Here is a 24,249-nt window from a genome sequence, read left to right on the forward strand (position 1 = left end):
GCTGTGTGTTCCTACATTGGGATGTTGGGCCAACTCCATTCATGAGTTTTTATACGCATTGGAGGAAAACTGAAGTACCCGGATAAAACCCACGTGTGTGGGGGGGGATAACGCTCGATCCCCATACAGATGGAATACAGTTGGGAATTAAGTGGTACCCTGGTCATAAGCCAGGAGTGAAATTTACATCTGCCGGGCAGTGGTAATGCATGCCTGTGGAGGTAGCAAGGGTTAGTGGATTGTACAAGTATCGTGAATCTCCTTTCCCAAGCGTGTCGAGGAGCCATACCCAGGCTCACCAACAAAAAGTAGCCCTGCAAGTGTGGACTGACAGCGTGTCGCACCCCAGCATACGTGGGTCTTCTCCCGGGTGCTTCAGTTTCCTCCCACGTGTATAACCACTCGTTAATTGGATAAAAAACATCTTACTATATTGAGGGTTGCAGAGTTTGGGCCATTGTCGATAGGGCCGGCTCCTCACCGCCGTCCCGTTTGTCTGTGGTTCCTCCTCGCATCTCTCAGCATAACAAACGGCAAAGCGTCATTAGATGTAATCTCATGGAGAGCACACTCGAGCCATGACATCTACAGATGTTGTGCGAGTGAGTGGTAATTCAGATTTATCAAGCTCAGACTGGCGCCATGTGTTAATGTCTCTGAAATAGCATTTTGTATTGAAGCAGCTCTGTGTCTTGCACGAGAATGTGCCTGTTTGGGTCTTTACTCTTGATAACGTTATCATTGTTGAGTTTATTTGTGTATGGCAATATGTTCAGGAGCTGAATGCCAATGTCAAGGTTTACGAGAAGGCTTCAGGAGAGAGTTCCTTTAGTTTTCCATAATACAATAGATAAGTGTGTCGTTAAACCTACCACCACCCGATACAGCCAACTAGTAAGGATTGTCACATTAACAGAAAATGCCAATTCGTCACTAGTACAGCACACCGGTGTGTTTGAGAGCCAAACCACAACATTTACAATCTGAGTACAACGTTTTGCCAGTAATTACAACTAGCTTCATCAGGCGACAGCCAGCTTTGTGGAGAAGTCCACCTGTTCCTTAAATAGAGGCGTAGACGTGATGACAACTCTTGTGCGCTCTTCTCGCGGGAAGTGGTGGGGGGGATGAATGAAGCAACGCGCATTGTTCTTGTACTTCTTGCCGATTGTGTGGAAACTAAAATAGCCGTACCAACAGTATTGAAGTATGGTGGCCTGTATAGGTATGAATTTACACAATGTATTATTTAATGATTCGCTTCCAAGCAGCACTAAGTCTGGAGCTATCCGAATCGTTAAAATTATTTGTATTTCTCTCAGTTTCGATAGATTATCTAATTAGTCTTGGCCAGTAGTAACTAGTTTTGCACAGAACTTCAACATTATCAAAATCAATTAAGTGTCCTTGTTGGCACACGTGTTCTGTATTTGGGAGTATTTAATATTTCGTTGGTGTTATTGTAGTCTCGTGCTGATCATTCGTCCTGTTTGCCCAACATAGCATTTGCCATAAGTGCAATTAATAATTTCGTTTTGCTGTTCCTCCCCCGTTGAAGGAGCGCAGACTGCAGTGGTTTATTTGGAAGTGATTATCGAGGGTGAGGGAGGCCGGGAAGCAACTGAGCGACCGTGTGCTCTGTCAGGTCCCGTGGCCTCTGGACATTGTGATTAGCAATGAGGACCAAGCGCTCTACAACGACATCTTCCTCTTCCTACTCAAAATCAAGTGGGCCAAGTGCAGCTTGGAGCAGCTGCGCTTCAAAGGCACGTGGCGAGGAGGGAGCAGGGAGTGTGCTTTCTGATCCACGTGCTCCCCCTTATGTCTCTGTAATTTCCACCGCGTGTCTTTTCATGGCTCAGTGATTATCGTCACTGTCATTGTGCTCGTTTACCCAGGGACGCCTCGCCAAGTCTCAAGACTTTTTTTAGGAGGGTCCTGCCAAGTTTTTGCAGTAGGGGGCGATTTTGCTGTTGATTCATCCAAATTGAGTAATTTACAGGTGATATTTACCAAGTTTTGGCGAACATTCCATTGCTGAATGTTACTGTAACATAATAAAACACCATTACTCTTAATTGTAGGACCATTTATTCAGTATCAAGACATTTAACACGAACATGCGGCTTCACCCTCTTTGTTTGGCATATATGTCCGGTGTGCTGATGTTCCATCATTGAACATCCATTGCAAGGCGTCGTACTTGCGTAGCCATGTTCATGGAGAAAAACGCAAACAAAGTATCGCTTTGAACATCAGAACACGTTACACCTCCGATTAGCACGGTTGGCAAGGTACGGTGCGAAATAAGTTCACCATGCATCCACGTCTATGCCAGTTGAAGTCAGTAAATCCATGTGTTCGTATTTAACATAATTTGTATTGTATTTTGTGCTGCATTAACAGATCTGCAGGAAACCAAGTGTAAGCAACAGCTGCAGCAGGTTTCTCATGAGCGTGCGGTGACGGAGAAGGGCGGTGGTAGCGGCAGTTGTGGTGGTGGCGTCGTGCCAGCGAGGGTGCAGGGAGGCACCTGGAGGCCGCGGGACGCCGGGTCGCAGTGTCGTTTGGCGCCGTCGCCGTCCAGGATCACGAGTTCCGGACGCGACCAGAGTCGGGCTCCTCACCGCATGTATCTGCTCCGCATCCGCATCCTCCACTTTGTCAACTCCCTGCACGGCTACCTCCTGCACAAGGTGCGTCCTCGCACCGCGCAAGTCTCTAGTCTGCACCGAGCGCCTCTTTTCCACTTCCACATCCGAGACCGTGCTGGGACCGTGCCGAACCGGCGCAGGTCAGGAAGGACAGGTTGCTTTCCCACGGCGCAAACCGAGTCGCGCCGCCAACTTCGCATGTCCCGGCTAGATGGCGCGGTGACGCGGGGCGAGTTACGAGGTCTGACGTCGCACACAACGCACCCGTCATTGCCCCTGCGCCTGGCCCTGCTTGGACCTGTGCCAGATTTAAATGCCTTGTGAGGCCAGTGCAGCACAGCGTGTTTCCGGCTCGGCTCGGTAGAGTGCCGGTGGAAAATCACGCGCGCTGCTGGTGGTGCGGTGAGAGCGGCAGTGAGAGCGGCGGTATCGGTCCGCAGGTGCTGCATGGGACGTGGCGCGAGTTTGAGAGCGAGCTGGGCGCCGCCGCCGACCTGGACCAGCTAATCCACGTGCACGCACGCTACCTGGCGGCGCTCTCCAGCTGCTGCCTGCTCACCCAGGGAGTGAGGGCTCACCCGCGCGCTCACCCACGTGCTCACCCAAGTGCTCACTTGCGTGCTCACCCGCGTGCTCACCCACACGCTCACCCACCAACACTCCACATGCACACTCCAGATTTGAAGCTTTCGTGACTGCAAGGATTCATACTCTTAGGTTTTTTCGGTAAAGTGATCGTGGACACCATGGGCAGTAGTGGGGTGCCTTCTTTATGGATCTTGGGAAGACCACAGAATCTGGGAGGTCTTGCAGCCGAGGGTTTTAGGGAGGGACGTTTGGTTGGTTCGATTAGGGAAGTCGAACTCGTGATGATCTTGTTGGTTTTTGTCGTTAGGCTGTTAGTAGGATCGCTTTTAATTTTGGAGTAACTCCCATCATTCAGTAGGTCCAGGATTTTGTTGTTGTATTGAGCCTAAAAAAAGATTTAACTACGCATATTTGTACCATCTTATTTGACAGGTACCATTCTACTTTACCGAGTGTTGACATCCCCAGCGTTAAACAGTACTGCTTTTTAAATCCTTTATATTAAGTTCACTTGCTTGCTTGCTTGCGCGCTTACGACCGTGCAAATCTTTCGGTCGTTTTTTAACCCACTTCCCGTGATCCAATCGAGCTGACATTTTGCACACAGACTCGTTGTGCGTGACAATTTATTTTCGTGAAATTTTTTTTCCAAAATTTTACACTTTTTAGGTAATTATTTTTATATTTAATTACCAATTGCTTAATGGTGGCAGGCAATCATCTGACCCATAGGTGGCAGCCATCTCAAGCCAGAGGACGAGAGGACTCTAGCCGCCCATTTCAAAGACCAATGTGGGCTGGGTTGTGGCCCATTGAACACGCATATAAAGGATTTATAGTGAAAAACTTTGTTTTTACGGGTTAATTTTTTTGTATTTGGATTGTCAGCCAACACCGGTTACAACCCTCCGAGTCGAGGTGCACCGATTGTTCTCTTTTAGCCCAGCCCACCCCCCCTAACACGTTCCATTCCCTGGCTACCACATTCAGATAAGCTCCTCCCCCCCCGCTCCCCCTTAACTTGTATTCAAGAGCTTGTATCTTGGAATTTTGCCTCACTTGATACGGTAAATTTAGCTGTGACGGTCCCACCTGATGACGGAGACTTGTGTTGCCTCCGAAACGTCGTGATTTATTATTTTATTTCTATTATTATTTCTATTACTTTTATTATTTATTTTTACCTATGTGACTTTACAGAAAAAAACCTAAGAGTATGCACACTCCACTCAACACACATCTCACATGCGCACTCCTGCTCTATATGACATCATTACAACAATCTGGACCATAGGACAGGTTGCACAGAATTCGAAGGATGCCCTGGTAGTCCCCCACCTCCAATTAGCACAGTTGACTATATATGGTGCAAAAGAAGTTCAACATACATACATTTAAGAAGGGGACACGCACAAATTGTAACAACTACTAGGGCATCCCCCTCCTCAGTGTGCTAGGAAAGGTCCTGGAAAGGATTATTCAACTTCACCTTACCGGGCACGCTAAGGAGAGGCTTGCAGAACCCCAATGGGGTTTCAGGCCAGGGTGGTCCTGCACGAATGCCATATTCTCTGTCCGTCTGCTACAGCAGGGGTGTAGGGAATTTGAACCAGACCTATTATACCATGAATGAATAGGCCAGGGCTCTGGGTTATTTTCTCTGCTTTTGAGGTTCGTAATCCTCTACTCACAATCAGTAAGGACCTTCATGATGGTGGGCAGGCCTAGGTAAAGGTGCATGGCTGGGAGTCAGAGTGATTCCATGTTCACCTTGTGGTGTGACAGGGATGCCTTCTGCCTGCTACATTATTTAACATTTCTATGACCAAGGAGTTCGAAAACATTTTCATGACTGTACTGTAGGAATTTCCATTTGGTACAGATACAACAGAAGGCTGATTGATACCCAGGTGTGATGAAGGGATGGCTTCCTATTGGTCAACCGTGTGATGTATGCTGATGATCTGGTAATTCTTGCTCATGCACAACTAAGAAGTCGGGCCTTACCATCGGCCCTACCAAAACTATGCACCTGCACACTCCGCCTTCTTAACTCCCCATGAGTGACGGGGCAGTTGTGGAGAGGGTGGAGAAGTTTCCGTACCTGGGTAGTGTGCTTATGACCAGCTCCGGTTTACCAGAGGTCTCACTCCGAATCAGTTAAGTGGCATTATCTTTTCATCAGCTGTGTAATACTGTGTGGTAGCTACCTGGCCTGTTGCTCCACACAAAGCTTCGAATCTTCTCGGCCACAGTTATGCCCTCCCTTTTATATTCTTGCAAAACGTGAACCTCTCTGAAGGAACATCTGCGCCAATTTGAAAGATCGAGGCTAGCCTGCCTACAATCCATCCGGGTTTTAACCAGGCTGAATTGTGTGAGGAGCTGATAGATTCTTGAAAGATCTGGACACCGTCCCATCGGTGAGCACCTCCAACAGGCGAGGCTGCGTTGATTGGGTGATGTAGCTCGTATGCCAATTTTATGTGTGTCTGCTCGCATGTCCGTGTGTGGCCGCTGTATACAGTTGGAGGTGCTGAGGGAGGCGCTGTTCCGCGTGCTGGATGTTGGGCTGCAGTTCGCTGCGTGCTGGAAGGGTGGCCCCAACACTCCCAGGTGGGGCGATTCTGCTGGATTGCTCAGCGAGCGGTAGAAAGAGCGGCTTACAATCACAAAGTTGCGAGTTCACATCCTGGTTGGGTAGGTTGCCTCAACCCACCATCAGTCCATTGGAAGTCAACAGTGGTTGTCCTATGAATAGACTTGCCCCCTCCATAGGATAGTGGAATTTCCACCACCTGCTCAGGGTTGTAAGCAGAAGACGAGCACCAATGCCTCATGCTCATTTGAGCAGGAATCACTGACTTGACTTCCCCAATACTTAGTTACATTTTGCTACGCTGCACTCTGCAGTGGGCGTTAAAAGATCCCGTAATGTCATTTGCAATCTGAGGCCATTGTGTGCCAGCATCATTATCCAAATATGAAAACTTACCAAGAATAACTCAATTGGAATTCATATTCTTTGGTTCTTTCGGTAGAGTCAAGTCGGTAGAAAAATAACAATAAAATTAATAAAAAAATAATAATAAAAACCACGAGGTTTCGATCGCAACACAAGCGGTCATCATCAGGAAAAGGGGGTTAGCCTCTAAAGGCAAACTGTTTATAAAGGTTTAAAATGGGCGTAGCCCAAGTGTCAGCAGCATGGGCGGGGCAGCTAATGTTAATGTAAGTGATGGGCAACGACGGTGCTGGTGGTGGGTTTCCACCAATTAAAGGGCTGCCAGGTAATTGCACCTCGCTTTACAAACTCACTGTTGACAGTGGAGGTTGACGGTGGAGGTTTCAGCTAGAGGTTGTTGCCCACTCCGATTATCACTTACATTAACATTAGCTGCCCCGCCCATGCTGCTGACACTTGGGCTACGCCCATTTTAAACCTTTATAAACAGTTTGCCTTTAGAGGCTAAACCCCTTTTCCTGATGACGACCGCTTGTGTTGCGATCAAAACGTTGTGGTTTGTTATTTGTATGATTTTTCTTTCTCTCTACGTGACGTTACCAAATGAGTTCCTGCAGTCACGAAAGTTAAGTCAAAATTTTACTCAATTGGACTATGCTTTTCAATCATTGCCCCGTTCTGCAAAAACTTGCCGGAACCTTCCTGATACAGAATCATGAGACTCTGAGGTTTTCCTTGGTAATGTAGTGGGTGTAAGTAGCGCAGGAGACGTCGATGGAGGCAACACTTATTTATTAACAAGAGCTACGATACAGCACGTAGCGAACCCTAACACTTCAAGGGGTAACGGCCCCTTCACCCGATTCTACTAGAGCAGGGGTCGGCAACCTACGGCTCCGGAGCCGCATGCGGCTCTTTACGGGCTGCTTCTTGACGATATGTACGTATGTGTAATGCGGGCGTAAGCGACCTTCCGGAGGTGACGTCACGGGGGGTGGAGTCATGTGACGTGGGGGGAAGGTTCGGGGGCCTTAAGCGGGTAAACCGGAAGGGGAAGGCAGTCGGGGTGTGAGCGGAAGAGAGTGAGGCCACGCGGGCAAGTGTGGAGAGGGGGGGGGCGCCGACGGCCATCGGGAGCCAACCCCGAAGATAAGAGGAAGCTGCGGAGTGGTGTGCAGCTGCGGAGGAGACAGCCAGGAGGGCTGCGTGTTAGAGGCAGCGGTGTGGCTGCCAGGAGGAGCTGCGGAGAGAGAGAGAGAGAGGGCTGCTTGTTAGAGGCAGCGGTGTGGCTGCCAGGAGGAGCTGCAGAGAGAGAGAGAGAGAGCAAGAAGCTGTGAGAGCTGCGGAGGGAGAAGAGCAGCAGCGAGTACAGCCAAGGGGGGCTGTGTGAGAGAAACAGCAGCGGAGCTGCTGTTGTGGATCGGGCCGACATTGGAGTCAGCACCGTGGAGAAGCTACAGAGTAAAGACAGCCGTGTGGGTGTACAGCACGAACCGAATAATAAAGGACACTGAGCCAGACATCGTGGTCCAGTCGTTTATTACACTGGTGTCGGAAGTGCAACGGCATGTCGAAACAAGTGAGGAAGAAAGTTAATCCGGCGCCTGCATCGGCTTCTTCGTCCGACGACGACGAACTCCCCCCAACCACGGATCCTGTTGGGGTGGTGGAGGAGAGCCCGGCTGAGGCGACCACGGGAACGGGAGTGGAGGATGTTGGCGCGGTGGCGGGTCCGTCGACATCATCAGACGCGGATCAACGATGGCAAGCGATGGCGGTACAACTGGAGGCACTTAAGGACGTCCTGGCGCATCTATGCCATCTCGTCGCGCCAGGGACGATGGATGATGCAAGTGGTGCTCCGCGGGCCGCCACGTTGCCTGTCCTGCCGCCGCCATTGCCCACGCGGCAAGAGGCCGCCATTTTGCGCGCTCCGTGGCGCCAAACCGCCATCTTGGCCACGCCGCGGGCCGACGCCATTTTGAATTTGCCATCACAACCACCACCATTGGAAGACGGCGGGAAGAGGAGTCGGAGTCGCCACCTTACAACGGTTAAAGAATTTTCCGTCGGTGGGGACTGGAGCGCGTTCGCCTGCCGCTTCTTGGCGGCGGTACGCACAGCAAGATGGACCGATGCGGAGGCTTTGGAGGTGTTGCCGACTCTCCTGGACGACGAATCTGTTCGATTCTTCCGTTCCATAGCGACCGATAAGAAGGCAACTTTATGTGGTGTTTTTCAAGAAATGGCCGATGCTTATGAGCCACCAGATGATGCGCATCGGCGATTCGCTCAACGACAACGAGCACCAGAGGAGTCGCCCGTGGCGTTCAGGGGTGCGGTGCTGGAGCTGGCCATGGCAGCTTATCCTGAGACGCCACAGGATCTGCTCGAGCCTCTCATATTAGGGAAAATGTTGGAGCTGTCTCGGGATCTAGGGATCCCCATGCCTGTGTGTGGGCATGAGAAGCTAACTTCCCGGACGGCTGCTAAGTGTCTCGATGCGCAATTCAACCTCCGTCGCTGGAAACAAGTGACGGCGTGGACGGGAGGGCCCGTCAAAGAAGAGGATGCGCTGGGGTGGAACCCTGCGCAGGCCGTCTATGTTCCGGATGACCGGGGCCCTCAACAACTGACGGCCGCCTCCGCTCCATGGACGGGACGCGGCGGGCCGAGACCGCGCGCGGTGCTACCAGAACGGGGCCGTCAGGAGGCGAGGCCTGCGCTTCGGCGCAACGAGGCCGAATGTTTCCGCTGCGGGCGTAAGGGCCACTACGCCAGAGACTGCTGGGCCCGCTTCCCGGCTCCGCCGCAGCAGGAGGCCTCGGCACCGGTCAAGTCGGCTAAAGATCCTCCGAAACAGGCATGTCGGCACGCACCAGACACTCGGCAAGGCTTTCCACCTCACCCACCACCTGTGTTGCGCGATCCTATTGTTGTTGTTAGGGAAAGGCCATCGACGGGGCCTTGTCATTCAGTTACGCAGTGGCGCAAATTGGCACGGAGAGTTGTCGCGGCCGCTACGGGTTCGTCCACCGTACCGGGGTCCATACAAGGTGTGGACGTGCGCATTTTGGTCGACTCGGGGGCGTCTGCGACTATTATATCGGATGTCATTTTCCATCTGTTGGGTATTCCGCCGGGGGCTGTGCGTCCGGTTTATGGGTCGTGCGTCGCTGCGAACGGGGGTAGCATGGGTATCGTGGGTCAGGTGGATGCTAAGATATCTATTGGGGATGTGTCGGCCTCGGGTGTTGTGTTGATATCGAGATCTTTGGCGGTTCCTTGTTTGTTAGGCACCGATTTTTTGGCTAAGATGCCCATTTTGATCAAAATCAATGAGAATTGTATTGAACTGCCGGGGGGCCGTCAAATCTCGTTTCTGCCGTCGCCCTGGGGGCGACCTGCTTCGGCCGTACAAGTGCAGGCGCTGTCCGTCGCATCTGTGGACATCCCACCTGGTACACAGATGCTTATACCCTTGCGGTATCGGAAGCCCCTGCCTGATCGGCTAGGAGCAGTAGGGGTCTTGTTGTCACCGTCCACCACGATAACAACCGGGTTGGCGTTAGTGGGGGCACAGACCATCGTCCGGCCGGATCAATTACCGTTTTTACAGGTGCTTAATGCGGGGGGAGAAAACGTCCGTGTCCCGGCCGGTACGGTTGTGGCACATGCCACTACGGCGTTTGCGACCCATGATTGTCCACATAGCCGGGGAGTTGTTGCTGGGGTTTCCGAGCCAAGGAGTTCGGATGATCGTTGGGTTGCTCATTTATGTGACGAAAATTCTTCCCTGTCCATGGAGCAACGTGGTGCGCTGCGTAAATTGTTGTTGACATATTCCGATGTGTTCAGCTCCGATGATTTGGATTTGGGCCGCACTTCCTTGCTTTACCATCACATTGAGACGGGCGATGCTGCCCCTATTCGATTAAATTCGCATCGGATGAGTCCTGCGGAGCGAGAACACGTACGGGGGGCAGTGGAAGACATGTTGGCTGCGGACATTATATCGCCATCTAACAGCCCATGGGGCGCTCCAGTCGTCTTGGTCAAGAAGAAGGATGGCAAATTGCGATTTTGTGTTGATTTCCGCAAATTGAATAAGATATCGGTGGCAGATGCGTACCCCCTGCCGCGTATGGATGACTCCCTCGACGCATTGTCGGGGGCTAAGTTCTTTTCCACACTGGACCTCTCTTCGGGATTTTGGCAGCTTCCCCTTGACGAGTCCTCACGGGAGAAAACCGCATTCCGTACGCCGCAGGGGTTATTTCAATTCAACTGTCTCCCGATGGGATTGAATGCGGCCCCTGCTACATTTCAAAGATTGATGGAGCTCGTTTTGACGGGGTTGCAGTGGGAGACATGTCTTATATATTTGGACGATATCATTGTCTTCAGCCGCACATTCGATGAACATTTGACGCGGCTGGAGACAGTGTTCACGAGGATGCGTTCTGCCAAATTGAAATTCAAACCAAAGAAATGTCACCTACTGCAACGGTCCGTCCGCTATTTGGGGCACATTGTGAGCGCTGAGGGAGTGTCCACGGATCCGGAAAAGACGGCGTGCGTCCGGGATTGGCCGACTCCGGCCACCGTGGGGGATGTTCGGCGGTTTTTGGGATTTGCCTCGTATTACCGAAGATTCGTGCCGGGTTTTGCGACGATTGCGAGGCCTTTGCATCTCCTTACGGGTAAAGGACGGAAGTTTGTTTGGGGACAGCCGGAGGAGGCGGCCTTTCGGAGTCTGCGTGATCTATTGGCCACGGCCCCAACATTGGATTATCCCGATTTCGATCACCCATTCATTCTTGATACGGACGCGAGTGACACAGGTATTGGGGCGGTGTTATCACAGTCTAAAGGGGGTGTAGAGCGTGTCGTGGCGTATGGTAGCCGAGTCTTGTCTCCTGCGGAAACCCGCTACTGTGTCACTCGCAGAGAACTATTGGCGGTTGTTTTTTTCCTACGGCAATTTCGACCATACCTCTACGGTCGTTCCTTTATTGTGCGTACGGATCATGCGGCCTTGCAATATGCCCTTAAAATTGACCAGCCATCCGGACAGTTGGCACGTTGGTTGGACACGCTACAGGAATTTTCCTTCCAAATTCAACATCGGAAGGGAGTGCGCCATGCGAACGCTGACGCACTTTCCAGATTACCGCGGCGCGGCCCTTGTAAATGTGAGTCGGGGACGCATAGGTGTTCGCCGATTCCAAACCCCCCTCAGCCGCTCACGTTGGCCGTCGAGAAGTCGGACACTCCGATGGAACCGGGACCGGCTGACGGGGTTTTGAATCTGCCGCGGTCTGTCTGGATCCGGGAACAGATGATGGATGAGTCATTGGTGTCCTTGCGGAAGCGGTCTGCTAAGGACAATGGGAGTCCGAGTACGGCTGTGGGGCCGCAAACCGCTCTCCGAGATGGTCTGCTTATGTGGCGGGAGGGGTTCCAGGAACGTTGGCGCCTGGTGGTACCAACGTCCTTGCGGTTCGAGTTGATTAGAACCCTCCATTGTGACACTCTCTTACATTTAGGGGTGCAGAAGACCTTGTTGACGTTGCAACGTCATTATTTTTGGCACGGCATGGCGACAGATGTCGTAGGGCACGTGCGCGCGTGCCCTGCGTGTGCACAACGTAAGCCGCCGAAACATCCTTACGTGCCGCCTCTCCAGTCGATTCAGGTGTCTCGAGTCAATGAATTGGTGGCACTGGACATATTGGGACCTTTTCCACCATCGGCGAGGGGTAATAAATATTTGCTGGTAGGGGTTGAGTACCTCTCCCGTTGGCCGATGGCCTGGCCGTTGCCCGATCAGTCGGCCGCGGCCATTACCGACGCCTTTTTGTTTGGGTATATTATGGATAAGGGGGCGCCTGAGAGACTCCTCACGGACCAGGGCAGGAATTTCTCTTCTAAATTATTGGCGGAAGTGTGCGCGGGCCTTGGGACTAAGAAAGTACGGACATCCCCATACCATCCGCAGACGGATGGTATGGTTGAACGGCTGAACAGGACATTGTCTGCCATGCTTTGCCATACCGTGAGTGAACAACAATCAGATTGGGATCTGCACATCCCCGGGGTGCTTTCGGCGTACAGGATGACGCCTCATGCGGCTACAGGATATTCGCCGTTTTACCTTATGTATGGTCGGGAAAACGTGCCGCCGGTGGATGTGCAATTGGGAACTGGGGTGAAGGGACCTCGGAAACCACTTCCTGAATACATTCAGGACACGGTTCGCCGAGTCACGGAGGCACGGGAGAATGCCCGCGTGGCTACGGCCAAAGCCCAGGCCCGGAACGAGCGATATGCGCGACGGTCTGAGGGGGAGTGCCCTTGGAAGGTTGGGGACCTAGCCTGGCTTCATTGTCCACAGGTACGTCCGGGGACCTCGCCGAAATTGCACAAACCCTGGCATGGTCCCGTACGCCTCATTGCGGTTCCCAACCCACAGTCAGCACGCGTCCAGATTGGGTCTCGTCGCTGGGTTGTGCATACGTCGCGCTTGAAACCATATGTTGCTCCCTTACATGATGCGTCATCCCCCAATGTTGCCTTGCCGGGGTCTGTTGTTGCTGACTCTCCCCTGCCTGCGTCCATTGATCTTGCTCGAGCGCCTGTCGTACCTGCTCCAGACAGGCCGGCCGTGACATTGCGGGGGACGAGGGGCCCTGCTCGGAGGACGCCTGCCAGGTCTGCGGGACCTTCGAGCCCTGCAGCCTTTCCGACCCAGCTGCGGGCACGGTCACAGGACAAGCCCAAGACTAACTCTTTAGAGACACGGGACGGCGGTGGACTTCCAGCTGTGACAGGGGGATTACCCCCTGTCATTCCTCGACTTTCATCGCGTTCCCGTTCTGCGAGTGGGCCGCCGACCGTCCGGGACGGGCCGGCGACCCGCACACGTTCCAAATCGCTTACGTTTCGTTGATTGTTGCTGTCTTGTTATATTTTTTTTCTTACAGTTGTATTTATTGCATGCTTTTTGTACGTTCGTTGAGGTAATTGCGTTGTTGTTGTTATTCTTGTTGTTACATTGTATGCTTAGTGTCCTTTAGGGGGGGAAGCTCGGTTCGCCGCATTACGATTTGCTATTGGTCAGCCGAGGTCGGCTGGGATTTTTCTACGGGGGAGGGTGGTGTAATGCGGGCGTAAGCGACCTTCCGGAGGTGACGTCACGGGGGGTGGAGTCATGTGACGTGGGGGGAAGGTTCGGGGGCCTTAAGCGGGTAAACCGGAAGGGGAAGGCAGTCGGGGTGTGAGCGGAAGAGAGTGAGGCCACGCGGGCAAGTGTGGAGAGGGGGGGGGCGCCGACGGCCATCGGGAGCCAACCCCGAAGATAAGAGGAAGCTGCGGAGTGGTGTGCAGCTGCGGAGGAGACAGCCAGGAGGGCTGCGTGTTAGAGGCAGCGGTGTGGCTGCCAGGAGGAGCTGCGGAGAGAGAGAGAGAGAGGGCTGCTTGTTAGAGGCAGCGGTGTGGCTGCCAGGAGGAGCTGCAGAGAGAGAGAGAGAGAGCAAGAAGCTGTGAGAGCTGCGGAGGGAGAAGAGCAGCAGCGAGTACAGCCAAGGGGGGCTGTGTGAGAGAAACAGCAGCGGAGCTGCTGTTGTGGATCGGGCCGACATTGGAGTCAGCACCGTGGAGAAGCTACAGAGTAAAGACAGCCGTGTGGGTGTACAGCACGAACCGAATAATAAAGGACACTGAGCCAGACATCGTGGTCCAGTCGTTTATTACATATGTACATAGATGCATTGCGGCTCTTGAAATACTGAATTTTGTACCGAATTGGAAAGAAATGGCTCTTCTTGTTGTTTTGGTTGCCGACCCCTGTACTAGAGGATGTGTTCCTCAGCTAAGGATCCCATTAGCTCCTACTACACCCCTCTATCTCAGACCATCCTAGTGGAGGCTAACTGACCTGGCCCAGCTTCGGCTCAGGTCCGACCCTCAGCCACTCGAGTCTGGCCCTCACAGGGACCCAGACCTCGCTCTCTGAGGTCGCCCCTGGCTTGCCCTGCTCGGCTCTTATAAGAACTGCGAGACAGGGTAGTCCCAGGGCTAGGCTAGTCGGTCTTCAATCTTCACTGGCTCTTCATTGTCTTCTGACTTCGATGACTGCCTCGAGCTCTCTCTCACCGCCTTATATACCCAACCCCCCCCGAGGGGCGGGGCTGTGTGGGATCCCAGCCACAGCCTCCCACACAGCCCCCCAGGGTGGTGACCGTTTGCGGACGTTGATGTAGACACCCCCAACGTAACAGCTCGCCACACCCCGTTACGTAATACCTCTGCAGTAAAGAGGTGGAGTAATAATACACTCTGTATTAACCAGGACAGCCTGCGGGAATCTGCACCACAAGTCTTTGCTGAAATTTGTGTCTCAGCATTTCTTCACCTGTCTCTACGTCCTCTCATGTTTCCCCGTGTCTCTCCACATCTCCCCACGTGTCCCCGCTTTCACAGGCTTGGCTGCGTCTTACAGCTGGAGTCCGGATTCAACTGCAGCCGTTCCACGTTCCTCAACACTCTCAACCAGGCCGTGTGCCAGGGGAGGCACCCACTGCGTAAGGATCCATCGTCATGCCCGTCTGACTTTTGGACGCATTGTCGGCATCACGATTGTTATTTAGTTGGCTGGGTCGTTCATGCATGTACAACGGGAAGGAGTGGTGCGAGTAAGAGCTCTCACCTGTGACAACACTTAGTAGGGGTGAAACGTTGCCTTTATTTTGTAGCCAGGACGCCACAACGGTTCAACAGGGGAGTGGTTTCATACAGAACAAAAAAGTGGAATTTATCCAAAAAATTCACGAGAAATGACAACCAAGCACGCACACCCATGCCGATACCCTAGCGCACCATCTCCCAGGCACTGAAACATACCACTCGCACCAACCAATTGCAATCTTCAATTAAATTATACTCGCACTACATCTGTAAGCAATTGCAGGACTGGAGGTTTACCTTTTATAACTACACGATTACTTTTCAGCCACGCTGAGAGCTCCCAAGGTGTGACACTTACTGCAGTGTATGCTGTGTGTGTGTGGTGTGCAGTGGAGTCAATGGCTCAGGCCGTGTGTGGTTGACGCCGTCGCCACCTCCCTGCCAACCGCACAAGGAACCCACAAGTGGCGGCCACCACCGCAGTCCCCCACCCCATCGTACCAACAGCAAGCAGGCGGTGTCGCGGTAACCATGGCTCAGTTGTTACTATGACAACTACAGCCACACGCACCATGGTGTATCGGCCACACGTGCACGGAACATTGTGACATTTAGATGTTTTACATTTAACACGCAGGTTGTAGATTCACGATAGATTTTAAGGGTGAACCACGTAACAATTTCTCCATATTTGTGTCATAAGACCTTCCACCGCCTGACACAGCAAAGTAAATTAAATTGCCGAACAATATACGAGCGTTTAACGTGCCAATTGTTAGTGTTAGCTCACTTACCGGTGTGTCTGATAACAATTCTTGAAACCAGATATAGCTATAATTAGATATGCGACATTTCACTTGAATCTCAGAATCCTGGATTTTATTTACTTCCTGGACCTTGTTCTGAAGATGCTTGTCGTAGTTTCAAGTAAAACATCGTAAATCTAATTGCTACATTTGGCTGTAAGCATTGTTTCAACTTACCCATGTGCCAAAAAAATACAAATTGACCTGTTAAACAATCGTACGCATGACACTTTAATTTGTTTCACTGTGTCAAGTGGCATGCATGACCACACCAGCAGCAGGTGGAATGTACAGCAGCAGCAGTAAATTGTATTTGACGTTGGTTGGGATAAGAGACAAACAGACAGAACACAGAGGTCGGTGCTACTGACAAAATATTTTAAAATAGCGAATGTGCAAGATTATAACTCTGGGCATTTTATTGAGCGGTCAACAACTTGTATTTACATTTTAAAAACAACTCAAGTCTGCTCCCGCGTGAGTGAGAACATCGTGACGGTGCCATCTACGCGCAATGACGGACGCCAAGTTAATAAATATTTATTGTGTAAAAAGCCGTGCGTCACTCGAGAACTCTTGCTCGCACGGCCGCATCGCTCTTCCAGTGTCACGCTCCGTGCGGTTGGGGGGGGGGGTCACGCGCGGTGCCTAATACACCAGGTCACACGTGCGTCCCGACATTCCTCACTTCGGTAATCGTCGTTCACAAACACAGCGCCATAATTACAACTGAAGTATACACAACTTGAATAACAAACAAAAAATTATCCAAAATTTTTTTTTCCTCGAGTCAAACTTTAGTGCCTCGCAGAGGGGCCTTCATCAGCGGCACATTGGCAGGGCTGCCGTCCTGTTTATGAGCCGGCGATGACTGAAGCTCGTGCAGCATTCGGCCTCCAGGAGGCATCGTCGATTCTCATGCAACTTTGAGATATCTCTATGCAAAAGCTGCCTTCTAGAATCAATTGTAATGAACTCCCATACTGTCCACAAGGCACAAGAGTTGCTTTCAATGGAAAACTAACTCTAAAGTGGAACCACCGTACAATTTAGCACTAAATGATGACCACAATACTGGTGACTATACTGGTAGCAGCTACACACAACAAGAATAACATAATTTGTAGAGATAAACTTTATTGTTCTCTTTCAAGAATAAGTAAAAAAGAACAGGATTTAAACATTTCCTAGGCACCTTGTTTGGAATCCTGACTTCAGCATCATTATCGTCAGCCATGATCAATCCACTGCTGGATGAGACCTCCCCAAGGTGCCACCACCTCTCACGATCCCACCGTGCAACAATCCACCCGGCACCTGTGCAAAAGCAGACTTCAATGCTCCATCTCCCGACTCGATAAACCCGTCCAATCCACGGCCTGCCGTCGGTCACATGCACCACGTCGCCCTGTTCCTGGCGGGGACCGCCAGTCGTCACGCCACCGAGGCCACAGCCTGTTCGGCCAGAGGCCTCGCTGGCACGGCCCGCGTGATCCCGTGCTGGCCCAGCAGATCGCCAAGCCGCGCCGGAACTTCCACTCGCGTGACAGGAATGCCGATGGTGTCGGGCTCGGCGTGGCCTTCGTGTGAACCCATGAGCGACCCTACCGGCACTGGCCGCGGCAGCGTGGTTCCGACCACGTCGTGGAACTCCATGAGGATGGGCCAGCAGTCGTCGATGGCGCTGGGGTAGGAGCTGGCAGCCCGAGTCTCCGGAAACCCCCCGGCGGACTGGCTGACGAACAGCTGGTAAGTGTCGCACGGAATTGACGCGCCGCCATTTACCTGCACAAAGACAAATATCCCACTTGTAACTTTGACAGACTGTGGAGGCTAGTGCTGTTAGCGAGCACCTATGAAGGACAACATGGCGCACAGTGGGTTGTGTGGCTAGCACCACGGCCCACCGCCTTTGTCTCTCCAATGTTATTGTTTACACGCCACACCGCATACTCATGTAAGGGCAAGTTGATTTAGGGGAGGTTCATATATTCGTCACCAATGTTGGCCGTGAGCAGGAATCAAATTTCAGTTGCCGGTTTCGTAACGCAGTACTCTAACCATTGCACTGTGTGTAGGTAATTCTTAAGTTATGTAAGGATTACATGCATGTCCATACACGCAAATATACGTTTTTTCCAACATTGTAAATGTTGGAAAACAAGTTAACACGCAGGTTTAGCAATCGGATTCGTAATAGATTTTTGGGTTAGACCACGTAATGATCTGAATAGATTTATGTTGTGAAACCCTTCAGCACCCAATATTGCTCAACAGAGCCTACATACAGAACACAGTAAGTCAGGATTACATTGAATGCGCCAATTCTAATGTCTGACTTTCTGGACCTTGCCCGGAAAATGCTGGTTGGCAGTGTCAAGCGTAACAATAATAGCCGATTAACAAACGAGCTGTTCTTCAACTCGCAGGTAAGCGAGTCGAAACAAATAATTGGCACGTTAATTGCTTGCACACATGACGATTTGTTTCGATATGTTGGGTGGTGGAGGATCTCACGACACAGATTTGTGTCGACCACCTAACCCTGTCGTGAGTCAATGGGAGCTGTGGCTGCGGGGGAAACGTACATATCCCATGCAGGGCGGCTCCACGGGCCTCTCCTCCCGGCGGCTGTCGTCGTCACGATGCCCATACGCGAAGCCCAGGCTTCCGTCTAGCGTTGGGAGCGGGGTCTCCGTGCGGGCTGGGCCGCCGGACGGTTGGCGCAGTGACCCGAGGCGCGTGGCCTCGTCGGGCAGGTGGTGGAAGGCGTGCAGGATGAAGATGGCGACGATGACGGTGAGGAAGCCGGCGAGCAACCCCGCGGCGTCATGCCCACTCATGCCCTCCCACTCGTGGAAGAGCACGGCCGAGCAGAGCAGCACGGCGCTGGTGAAGCACACGTAGTAGACGGGCGTGACGAGCGCCGTGCTGAACACGTCGAGCGAGCGGTTCAGGTAGTTGAGCTGCACCACGAGGCAGCCGACCATGCCGAAGAGCAGCACATACGCCAGGGGGTCGGTCAGCACGGTCCTCCAGCGGCCCGCCACCAGCTCGCGCACCGCGATGCCCAGGCCCTTGACGCAGGCCACGGTGAGGGCGCCCACCACCGAGCAGATGCCCACGTACACCAGCACGTTTGAGTCGCCCCAGCGCGGCACAAACACCACAACGAGCACCAGCGATGCCGCCACGGCCACAACGGCGAACGCCACAAACCCTGCAGTCCGAGTAAAAACACAGACCTACGTTTGTAAACAATAATTGAGCCACGCGTAATAATTTTGGTCACCAACAGCCATCGAACTGTGCCACTCCTGTTATGAGGTTGTGTGTAGATTAGAATTACTTGGAGCCGTCTTAAACACATACAAGTGGTAGATCTGAACTCGACAAAACCCTTTCATATGTACATGAGCGAGTGGGTGAGTGAGCGACCGTGTTGTTGTGACCTGCAGTGTGGTGGTTGAACAGTGATGGATGAGATGAAACAGGCAGTCTGGTAAACCGAGTCCTCCACACGGGTGGAGGACTTGACGAGTGTAGCTCACTGGAACAGTAACCGCGGTAATAGTCGTCGTAATCGCGGTAGAAGAGTGATACGGAGGTGACCGACTACCAATGAGCAAGCGAGTGGCTGGAGTGAAATCCAGCGAGTGCCGGATCTTCAATCGAGCTGAACCTAAATTGAACTGCATCAAGCGCAGCGAGATAGAAACTGGCAAATGAACGAACCTGGCTCCTGCACACGCCGAGCCATCTCGTAGAGCGAAGACACCTCCTGGGCCTCCGGGGCGTGAATGACCATGATAGTGGAGCCCAGGAGGCAGAGGGCACAGCCCACCTTCCCCAGGAGATTGAGACGCTCACCCAGGAAGCACGAGGACAGCGTCGAACTGGGCAACACACGGTCAACACGACGCACAAAATCAACACGGACGCACGCGGTCATCCCTCCCGCGGCATCAGTGGCACGCCGAGAACCGGTAGCGTGTTGCATTTGATTACAGTTTGCTGCAGTGTTGATATACCTAGGGCGACTGAAAATAGTGTCCAGGTTTGGTATGCTCACTCGTTCACTTGGCAAGTCAGTCAGTAGCTCACCCACCCACGCACTCACACATTCACCCACGTATTCATGAATTAATTAATCACCCACGCATTCACCCACTCTAGTTATGCCACCTGTGCGGGTCTGCTCTGTGGAAACGGTGGCTCCCTCGTCTCACCTGATGATGACGCTGAGCGCTCCGAGTGGGGTCACCAGCGCCGCCGGGGCAAATGCGTAGGCTGCAAAGTTCGCCCCCTCGCCCAGCGCCACTGCAGAACAGGACGGGGGCCGCTATGAAGGTGAACGTTCTCACACGTCTACAGGCTACAGCTCAACATTCTACACGTCCAATTTTCAGCATTGGTTCAATACAAACTCTGGACTGGTTTCAACATGAAGTGTCACCAACAGAATTAGGCTCGCTTGAACCAATGCTAGTAAACTGCCAGATGTTTACCGTTAAGGACCCTCTCTGCTAGACGTGGGTCTTGGTTCAACGCGAAACTATACATCATGCAAAACAGTCATGAGCGTCGTGGAGAATATTAGTAACAGAACAGTCGATGACCGTAGCGATAGAAGAGTGAAAGGAGGCGACTGCCCTAGCATTGCCACTCCACTGGTGGGTTTCAGTTAAACATCTTAACACACACGCGACAGCACAGATGAACAGAACAATGGATGTTTCTGACCCGATGTAATCTGTAAAATCGCGAGTACTCACTTGATATGAGGCCTGCCCACCAAATCCACTCTTTGAGATAGGCATGGCTGCCTTCACCTGGTAAACAAAAAGGATCGCGTTCATTGTTTTGTCACAACGCTCGTGTACCCAAGAAAGCCTCAGGGGGTCTCTTTAGGAGGGTCCTGACAAGTTTTCTACAGTCGGGGCGATGTTGCTCTTGTAATCCCGATTAAGCAATTTGCAGGTTATTTTTCAGTATTTGGGATGTTTGGCCATTACCAATCACATTGTATAGTTTCTAGATTTAGGAGGAAACTTGAGAAGCCAGCTGAAACCCATTCAGAAAAGGAAACATTCACACTCCACACAGGAAGGCACCTGATCAGGAATCGAACCCAGGGCCTTCTTGCTACGATGCACGAGTGTTACTACGTTACCTTCACCCCGCCGGCATTGGTTCAAATACAAGCAAAATTCTGAACCGGTTTCAGTATTCAGTCTTATCACATCGACCTGGCCCAATGCACGTGAACCACCAGATGTTTATAGTTAAGAACCCTGTTAGATATGCATACTCGTTCAATACAAACTATCATACTCGACACACATGAATCGTATCAGAATCTTTATTTAGACTGGAGGAATCCGATGACCCGTGAAGCTTTTTTTCACAGATGTCCAGTAGAGGCGGGTTGAGTGGCATTCTGGGGAATGTCAGTAATTTACATCTATAGAGATGATGAAACGTGAATTATCCAGCCTTTTCAATCTGCACACACCATATCCAAGAGCGAGTGTCCTCGCCTGCAAACATCTGGCAGGTCACCAGCATTGGTTCAAGCGAGCCTGACTGCTGATTTGACACTGAATGTTAAAACCGGTCCAGTGTTTGTATTTAAGCAATGCTGATGAAATCACTGCACTGCCAGAAGGTCGTGTGGCTGATAGGATGTGTAAAAAAAAAACTTTTTTTTACGTGTTGAGACAGAGGAGGAGGGAGGGAGGGAGTCCTGGGGTCTGCTGACTGATAGAGGAGGGGCAGGCAAAGAGACGAAGGCGACGAGGCGCCTATTGGGCAATCACCAGCTCGGGAGACTCCCTTGGCCTGCAGCTGCAGGAGGCCGCGCTTCTTGAGTATGAAGCTGCCCCCTATGAAGATGCTGGACGCCACGGCGAGGGCCAGGCCGATGTAAAAGTTGTAGGGGCTGTCTCCAGCAGCCGCCGTGGCCGCCGTGCCGTTGGTCACGTTCGCTGTGGCGCAGAGGTCGAGGCGCCCCACAGCCGGACAGGACACGATCACAGCGGCACCTGTGGGATGCAAAGCACGGCCACCACCTTCAGTGTCCACTGACTCCACCACCATCTCATTCCACAGCCAGTGGCAAGATGAAAAACAAACACGGTCGCTGAGCACAGACCCAATGGCCCAAAATGGCAAGCGTCCAGCAACAAAATCAGAGTTGTGGATTGATTCCCTTACGTAAGGAGTGGCGTGAGCAGGAAATTTAAAGGCTGTGCCTTTACCGTTTAATTGTGACTGATTTTCAATCCATCACTCATCACATTGTTGTGCAATATAGAAAAACAGACAATTTGTTTCCTCGACAAATCTATCTCTCCACATAAAAAAAGATTACACAACCCACAAGCCGCACTGCCTTTTGGAAGTGTAGGATTTCAGCGGCATCGTTTCAAGACAAGCACACATAACTGGTTTTGACAGTGTCTCATCGGCAGTTCGGCTTGCTTAAATCAGTGCCTATGCTGAACTCGGTAGCCTAATTATTATCCGTGCGACTGATTGGATGTGCAAGAAAGTCCTCTTTTTATGTACACACATAAATGTGTAGACGTTGCCTGCTTATTTTATTTTGTGACATTGTCCACAACGATGCTGATGCTTATTTTTAGTATGGTACAGTTTGGGTCTCTATATGGGTGTACATGTCTCTACGTGAGTCTGTGAGCTCCAGGTGTGAGTTTGGGTCTTTTTCCGAGTATGTGGGTCTCTGTGCTGCGAGACTAGGTCTGTGTGGGAGTCGATGGGTCTTTATATGATTGTGTCTGTGTGAGTCTATCGGTCTCCGTGATTGTGGGTCTGTGTGAGTATGGGTCTCTATGAGTATGGGTCTCTATGTGATTCAGTGGGTCTGATTATAATAGTGACTGCGGTGAAGCTCAATCACACATCCATTGTGCAGATGGTACCAAATGTGTTCATCCGGTGACCTGCGATCACCATTCAATTATTTCTCCAAACCCAACCCCAGTTATAAACTCGCCCATTGTTTATCAAAAGGTATCGGACACAAAAGAGCATCAACAATCAACGCCCCCCACAAACATTCCTCTCAATCACAACAGCCACGTCACGCACACCAACCCCTCCTGCATCACCACCCGTACGTGGTTAACAATCCTGGCGGACTCGTCACTACCGCCATGAATCACAACAGATTCCAGGCCAAGAACGCCGTGGTTGTTACGCACTGCGGCTCCGCAAGGGGGGGTGGAGGTCTGCGCGGGAATGTGGCCGCACCAACCCTGGCCAGACCGGTTCCACCGGTCCGCGTGGCTGCTGCAGGGTGTGCGATGCGAGCAGTGACAACGCCGAGGTAAATATGCAAAAGAACTGCACGGCCGTGTCCGGGAAGAGACCCCGGGTCCCTTCCCCTGGTTCAGCATCAGGACAGGAGACATCAAGGATGCGGACCATGTCGCTCCTCCGTGATCCAGAGCTCCACCACGAGAGATTCTCTCAAACTCTCAAGATATCTGGGTCTCTACGAGTGGCGCACTGGCAACGCTCGTGCCTCATCAATAAGGACCTGTCGAGGTTGTATGTTCTCCCCCTGTTCTGCGTGGCTTTCCTCCCACAGCTAAAACACGCACAGATGTTGCTGTTAATGACCAAGCAGCCCACGACAGGACACCCTCGTAAATAAAGGTCAGCGTGGCTTTCCTGGGTAAATTGCTACTCTTGCGGATATTGCCGCTTGGCAGATCTCAGCCCAGGCACACGAAGCGTCGCCACTCGAGTCGTCTGCTGCTCCATGTCCTCCGGTCGTCTTTCGCAAGGCCCCACGAAGCCCTCGCGTTGCGTTGGTCACATCCCCACACACGACGACGACAACAACAACAACAAAGCTGCCCCGCGGAGTCCCGGCTGCCACGCTGAGCCGAGTGGGGCAGGTGCGCGCGGGGAGACACGGACTCACCTGGGCGGCAGCTGAGCGACACGGGGCCGCCGTTTACAGCAGACATGGCGCGTCTGTGCGGAGATCCGAGCGGCGTCGCTCGGCAGGTGATGATGATGATGAGTAGTGCGAGAGACACCTGAGCGCCAGCCCAGCCCCCCGCGTCGCTCCGCCCCCCACTCACCTGGGCGCTCGAAGCGCCCCGCGTCTCCCGCAGGCACCCGAACTCCACCCCTCACCCCGCACCTCCCCCACGCACACAGCGGCTTCATTGCAGCCGGAACAATCCGCAATTGGCGCTCATTGTTATTGTCCTGTAGATGTTCATAGGATAAGAGGATCTTGATTTGAAGCTTTCGTGACTGCAGGAATCCATACTCTTTGGTTCTTTCGGTAAAGTCACGTAGGTAGACAAATAGAATAAGAGGACTATCGGGAACAATGACGCAGCCCGTTACATCGTACTCGGGTCTAATGATGATAGCGCATTGTGCCGATAATCCTGACCCCAGGCCAGCCGGCCACACAATCAGCGTCCCGGAAAATATTGAGCGAGAAATGCAGCCCTGGGCACACCACGTTACGCACATCCCTTCGCCACCAGCAGACTCTGGA

General features: G+C 52.2%; 2 protein-coding genes across 2 annotated transcripts in view; one reads left to right on the top strand and one right to left on the bottom strand.

The window, feature by feature from the left end:
* Nucleotides 1-16,255, top strand: part of LOC144722839 (gamma-tubulin complex component 5-like) — a 27,386-nt gene extending 11,131 nt beyond the window's left edge. The window contains exons 13-18 of the mRNA XM_078601287.1: nt 1,646-1,766; nt 2,407-2,696; nt 3,095-3,220; nt 5,770-5,858; nt 14,692-14,792; nt 15,286-16,255. Of these exons, the coding sequence (XP_078457413.1) occupies nt 1,646-1,766; nt 2,407-2,696; nt 3,095-3,220; nt 5,770-5,858; nt 14,692-14,792; nt 15,286-15,317 (759 nt within the window). The 3' untranslated portion in view covers nt 15,318-16,255. The remainder of the gene's footprint in view (nt 1-1,645; nt 1,767-2,406; nt 2,697-3,094; nt 3,221-5,769; nt 5,859-14,691; nt 14,793-15,285) is intronic.
* LOC144722816 (magnesium transporter NIPA2-like) lies at nt 14,934-23,771 on the bottom strand. Its single transcript, XM_078601259.1, has 7 exons — nt 23,656-23,771; nt 21,521-21,745; nt 20,477-20,533; nt 19,931-20,021; nt 19,437-19,597; nt 18,290-18,921; nt 14,934-17,486 (listed from the first exon to the last, which is right to left on the bottom strand). Exons 1-7 carry the CDS (start codon nt 23,699-23,701, stop codon nt 17,136-17,138), a joined length of 1,563 nt encoding a protein of 520 aa, XP_078457385.1. The 5' UTR covers nt 23,702-23,771; the 3' UTR covers nt 14,934-17,135.
* Nucleotides 23,772-24,249: the final 478 nt, after the last annotated feature.

The sequence above is a fragment of the Lampetra planeri genome, chromosome 15 (assembly GCF_965212315.1).
Source record: "Lampetra planeri chromosome 15, kcLamPlan1.2.h2, whole genome shotgun sequence".
Taxonomy (NCBI): domain Eukaryota; kingdom Metazoa; phylum Chordata; class Hyperoartia; order Petromyzontiformes; family Petromyzontidae; genus Lampetra; species Lampetra planeri.